At 37.3% G+C, this 6,487-nt stretch overlaps 1 protein-coding gene across 1 annotated transcript in view; it reads right to left on the bottom strand.

Annotated features, from left to right (window-relative positions):
* LOC107086063 (phosphatidylinositol 4-kinase alpha-like) overlaps nt 1-6,487 on the bottom strand; it is a 77,972-nt gene that overhangs the window by 31,806 nt on the left and 39,679 nt on the right. Inside the window, 5 exon segments of the mRNA XM_015376804.1 lie at nt 1,890-1,997; nt 5,077-5,231; nt 5,320-5,478; nt 5,555-5,682; nt 5,761-5,917. Of these exon segments, the coding sequence (XP_015232290.1) occupies nt 1,890-1,997; nt 5,077-5,231; nt 5,320-5,478; nt 5,555-5,682; nt 5,761-5,917 (707 nt within the window).

Below are 6,487 nucleotides of genomic sequence, written 5' to 3'. Positions count from 1 at the left end.
GTTCCTAGAATTTCTAAAAGTAGAATGGGAGGCAGATCTTTTAGTTATCAGGCTCCTCTCCTGTGGAACCAACTACCAGTTTTGGCCGTAAGGGATGACACCCTGTCTATTTTTAAGGCTAGGATTAAAACTTTCCTTTTTGACAAAGCTTATAGTTAGAGTGGCTCAGGTTATCCTGAGCTATCTCTATAGTTATGCTGCTATAGGCTTAGACTGATGGAGGACATAGGGACCCCTTTTCATCATTCTGCTTCATTCTATCTCTATTCTCCCACTTTGCAGAATCTGTTAGTTCAATCTCTAACGTTCTGCTCTCTCTGCCTTTTCTCACAGTAGCTTCATCTGGTCTGTTCCTGTTTGGCTGTGACTCCATCCTGGAGAGAAATATCAGCTGTGCTGCTGCTATCAACACCTTTGTTTATAGATGCTGGAGATTGGCCTGTTTTCCAGTGTGGTCCGGTTTCTCTGACTGTGACTGGCTGGATGTGCTCTCTTCGTCCTCTGGCATGGGAGCTGACTCAGAGCTCGTCTGCCTGGCTGTGTGTTTCCTGGACGGGGCCGCCTTTTACAGTTGCTTTTTGTATCTCTGCTTCTGTCTCCTTGAACCCCAGTCGGCCTCAGCAGAAGGCCGCTCACTCTTAACCTGGTTCTGCTGGAGGTTTCCTCCTTATAAAAGGGAGTTTTTCCTCTCCACTGTCGCTACAAGCATGCTTAGTGTGAGGTATTGCCTTCGAGTCAATGAGTCGATGCAATCAACTGGTTTTCGTTAGATAGAAAATCTTTGACTGGATGATCTGGTAAACTGTAAAGTGTAAGTGAGATGACATGTGTTGATAAATGGTGCTATATAAGAAAAAATCTGAATTGAATTGAAATTGAATTGAATAGAAGCATTTCATGATATGAAGTATTGAAACTGTGGAAATGTTGGATAGCAGTGCTGTTGCTAGCTTTATTGTTTTGGAAGCCGAGAGAGCCACGAATTCTTCTTCCTGTTGAATTATTTGTTTGCAGTACTTTTTTTCTTTTTTAAAGAACATATAATTAAACATATTCATGCAAATGCAACTCTTGCATGTATTAATTTATGTTATAAAACTCATTTGAAAGTGATATTTGACAATGGGATGGCAGAGTAGATGAACAGCTGATTTTATTATTCAATGAAGCAGGGTGGACCATCCAGCTGAGCTATAGATGATAAAGATGAGATGATATAAGAGCCAGAAAGGAAATAAAATTAAATAATTGTTTTCCCTATTCGTTTGTTTTTTAATATATATTGAATTTAGTATGGTATTGAAAAATAACTGTTCTCCATTTCTCTATGTTATGTAACAAAATTTATGGGGAAAAAAACAGTTGTTTCTTGTAGCTGCATAGATTTTCTTGGGCGCAGAGAATGTGCAGCTTAGGGAGAACATTGGATCAGAGGATAAAATACTCACCATGAAACTTTCGATTGATTAAACGTCAATGACTGGGACGATTATTGTTGGACCAATACCAGTATGAGGTGGGGCCCCGATCTAGCACTAAAATGGTGGCATTGGTATCAGCGAGTACCAACAAATAGGGCACTGATACCATTTAGAGAGCCAAAAGTTTATTCAACTATTGTCACCCATTCCAGGTAGGCAATAAAAAGTTCTACTGGATTCACTTTTTTCCTGCTTCACAAAGGTAGACAGCAGCTTGACAAAGCCATGATGGTAATTATTTTACATCCAAGTAGTATGCAGTTCTTCATATATACACACACACATCCATTTATAACAGATGGTATTGGTGTGGGCCAATACTGCACAGCCAGGTATTGGGTATTGGGGCCAAAAAACGACATCAGTGCAACACTAGGGACGATACGGCATCAAACGGTTAATGTTTACCTGAAGTAATCGAAGGCTGTAGAATAGATCTTCTCCCTGAGGACGTTTCTGACGGTGGAGTTGGTGAGAACGTCAGAATGCAGCAGAGCCAGACCTAAAGTCAGCAGCCTAACGCACAAAGAAACACAGCTTAGAAACAACTAGAAATATTGAAATATTTTCTCATGCTTTTTTGTTTATACCTCTTCATGCTATTTTGTTGTGCTAAAATTATCAGCATTAAAAGGTTTTATCAGGATTTTATGCAATATACCAGAACAATATTAGTAGAGACAAAAATAAAAAGAGTGATTGTTTTTATCTCTGCTCTGATTACCTTGAAGAACCATTAACTAAAGAAGGTTTTTGTTTTTTTGTTGTGTTTTTTGTCATTTTTAGGGGTAGCTATACCAGCTTTTTGTATTTTTAGCCGGAAATACAATTCTGTCATTGGTAAAAGTTTTGGGGACAGATACTCTGTTATATTCTAAATGAATGAGATCTGATGTAAACCGCTGCATCGCGGCTCTGAATATCAGGACGGCCGTCACGCTGAACCTCCAATCTGGTCTGAAGTCTGTCGCCTGAGATGAGTTTAATTCTGCTATTTTCATCTTTAGAGACTCATCCATTCTCATTTGACACATTTTGTAAACATGAAGACGAAACCTTAATCTGAAACAATTCACATTCTCACACCTTGGTGGCGTGTAGTGTGATATTTTAACTGTTTAAACTTGTGTGGTTTTTTTTAGCAATGGAATCTGCAACCTTAACAATGCAAACAGCCATTTTTGGCATTTAGTCGAGTTAAATCGGACCCGTTTAGAGCTACACACGTTAAACAAGCTCCTTAAACATTAAAGCTTCTATTTATTGATAAATATTAAATATAGATAGTTTATTCTCAAAGAGCAATCACTTTATTTCTATTTAATGTTCAATAAAAGAGAAACTAAACTTTTACAAAAGATGGATTGAAACATTTTCTTCTCTTGTTGTTGATATTTTTGAACAATGATTTAAAAAAAACAACAACTGTTCCTAACCTGATGATGAGAAAAAAATACATCTAAATAAATCCTAAAATTTCTTTTAATGTTAATCTTTCCAGTGACGGCTTGCCAATAGAGGGTGCTAGGGAGCCGCCCCACCCTACCCAATTAATATATTGGGTAGGCTGATTAATATATAAAAAATATATATACTTTATTTATAATTAAATTTTTAATTAAAATTTAAAATATTTGGAAATATCTTAATAAGTATTTCTTGGATGTGCAAGATAAATATTTAATCTTCAATGACTGGTAAAGCGTCATTCCATTTATCATCGGATTAGTGACGTATTTCCGCCCTAGGGCACAAAAATCTTTGCCCATTGACTCTTGTTAAAAGTTGTCCATGCGCGGTAGCTCCTCTGTAATACAGAAGTATAGGAGAGCTAGCTCTGGAGCGTCCTGATCTTGCAGGAAGTGTATTTGTGCACCACCTCCCGCCACAGCTCAGATGTTTTGCGGATGATTGACAGGTCGAGTCACGGGGGCTGGAGACGCATTGGAGAGAGAGAGAAATGGTGCAAGAAACGTCCTTTTCCAGGACCGTTTAGCTACAAGGCTTGGCTAACTGCATGCAGCAAGGCTAAAGCTTTATTCTGCTCTCCCTGCCTCCTTTTTCAAATGTCAGGATCTGACCCAGCATGGATAGACAGGTAGGACTAATTTAAAGCACTTTATAGAAAAGGCAAAGAAGAATGAACAATCTGGAAAATAATATAATATAGTACACTTTTTCTAGGTGTCTCTTAATTTTTATAGTTGCTCCTAAATAAACACATTCTCAGAAAATAGGTTTTATATATTAGAAAAATATAAAGCTGACTAATAGCCTCCCGATTATTAAACTGGTACATTTTTTTTTTTTTTTGGTGTGAACAATATTGGACCATGCAAAACACAAATTAACTTCACAAAGCCACAGAAGGGCTAGATTTATGTACAAAAAGTAAACCTCTACATGAAATTATGTTTGGTTTTTTTCAATGTTGTTGGCATTCATATAAATATACTGGTGTGATAACTCAGTATACATTTGATCGGTTTTTGGTAAAACCATTTTAAATTTATAGACCCCCCCCGGAGAAAACTCCACCAGTCGTCACTATTTTTTCCCACAAAATTATTCTGCGAAAGATAAATTTATTTGTAAAACTATTAGTTTAGATTTTTTGTAAATTTGAGCCATCATTTTTTAGAGCTATTGTGGACGGTGAAAAGAGCAATCTGTGGCTCTGGAGCTGAAGGTTTCAGGGCGCTGTTTTAGCACAACCTCTGCATGGAACTGAAGGAAATAAGATGCACTGGATTTTATTAGAGGATAAAATAGCAAAGGAAAATAAGGATTACAATTTGCAAAACCTTTGAAAACTTAAAATCTCTTTCTTTCCAATTCACTATTTTGTGACATTTTGTGTTGACTGGTTAAATATAATCCCAGTAAAATAGAACAATGTTTCCTGTTGCTCTGGTGTGACTAAATGAGTGGAAAGTTCCACCGGTACTAATGCATTTAATACGGAGTGTTATTTCTTCCATTATTGCTGAAAACAAAGAACATGTTTTGTAAATAGACATTTTAAAGATTAAGAAATAAAATGTCTTAATCTTTACAGCTTTTGAAGAGTAAAAAGTGTTTAAGGTTTTAAAATTAACTTTGCTGTCTTGGATTTTTTTCTTTTTAAAACATTTTGCTCAATTTTTAATTTTTTCAAAGTAGTTTTTCTAAAAGTGTTTTAAAGATTTTACTTTTAAAATTTTATTTTCCACTTTCTATTTGCCAGATTGAGTTTTATGAAGTGTATTCTTTTCAATCTGTTTTACCTCCTCACTCCAAAGGATCTTATTTGGAAAACGCAAATTGTCTGAAAAACAGGAATTTGTAAAATAAATTAGAATATGAAATCTGTTAAAAGAAAAAGTGATATATATAAAAAGAACTTGGGGAAAAAAAGTATAAAAAATAAAAAATTAAATAAAAAATGTTTGATTCTTTTTTTGAGAAATGAGCAAAGTCACTGCCAAAGTTTCATTTCTGGATTGCTTTTTTTCCTAATCTGTTTACAAAACAAAACATGCTCTTTGCTTGCAATAACAATGGAAGAAACTTCTTTCCATATTTTAAGTGGAAAGGCCCTGAAGTTTTGGAATACCTGAAACGTGGTCCGATGGCGGCAACGTGGCGGTTCAGGCCGCCGCTCTTGGATCCACCGACATCCAAGGACAGGGAGCGCTGCAGCAGGCTGCCAAAAATCTCCACCTGATCGGCGCTGGAATACTTTGCTATTTCAAACCTCTGGATGAGAAACTGGGAACCAAGGAGAGAAGCTACAGATGTTAAGGCAACATACTCATAACAGTGATATCATCCTCTCCCAACAGAGACGCTCTCTGACCTCGATCCAGATGTGGTGAGGGGTGACATCTGGAGGGCAGGGGACAGGCTGGCTTTCCTCTGAAGCAGCAAGAGGGTCAGCCTCCACCTGAGCATCAGAGAACAGGCCCATCTTCAGCTCAACCGTCATCTGCCAGGCGCCTGCCATCTCCCGCATGAACTAGAGAAAAGAAAAAAACATTAATGTCCAAAACACAAGGGACACAAGAACAGGTCAAACACTTCCCACAACGTACCGGCACTTCCACTCCCGTACGCGCCGCCAGCAGCCACTCCCAGCATGCAATGGCAGTCTCCATGCCGTGCTCTGTAAACATCTTAAGGGGCGACCAGCAGAGGTGGTGCAGGAGCTGAGGGTCGCATTCTGTACACGAAATACGACGGGAGCAAAATCACGTCATGTAAAAAAAGCAGAAGATAAAGAAATCCAGTGAAGTCCAACCTTTGCTGCTGATGAGCAAAGCAGCCAGTTTAAACATGGCCTCAGTGAAGGCCTCAGGCTGAGCCGAGTCCAAAGCCTCTCCCATCTGTTTGATCATCAGCCGAGTCAGATCAGACTGTCCTCTGACTGCCTGAGCAAAGTGGATCATACCTGCAACCTGCAGGAAAAAAAAAAAATTATTGATAAATAAAAACTTTAGAAATTAACTTTGCTGTTTTCACAGATTTATTTATTTTTTAATTCTTTTTTTTAGGTTGAGTTTTATGAATTTCATTCTTTGCAAACAGCATTTAACAGTTTACATTCCCTTCATATCTGGGGGCGGGCTTTCCTCTGGAGTGAGGATCAAAAATCCATTTTTATTGGTCTGCGAGATGTTAGCAAGACAATTTTTATTGGTCAAGAGTGAGCATTCGTTATGGGCTTGAAGTTAAGAGAATGCGACATGGAAAACACAATAAGAAAAAGCTGTAATTTGTGAAAATCTGAAAGAGAGAAGTTTAAAAAGAAAAAATTAAATAAAATCAGAAAAAAAGGTAAAAAAGTTGATTATAGAAAAAAGAAAATCAGAGAAATCAGCAAAGTTCTTCACTAGGGCTGAGTATTTTCACCAAAGTCTAATCGATTCGATTTAGATTCACAGTTCTTAATCGATTAATTTGATTCGATCTGTTTTTAAAATAATGAAAGTGGTTCAACTGTGTTTTCAAGTACTCATGTATTATAT

Source organism: Cyprinodon variegatus, unplaced genomic scaffold, assembly GCF_000732505.1.
Source record: "Cyprinodon variegatus isolate N-32 unplaced genomic scaffold, C_variegatus-1.0 Scaffold142, whole genome shotgun sequence".
Lineage (NCBI taxonomy): Eukaryota > Metazoa > Chordata > Actinopteri > Cyprinodontiformes > Cyprinodontidae > Cyprinodon > Cyprinodon variegatus.
Note: the sequence above shows the minus strand (reverse complement) of the source record. Positions and strands in the feature narration are given on the sequence as shown.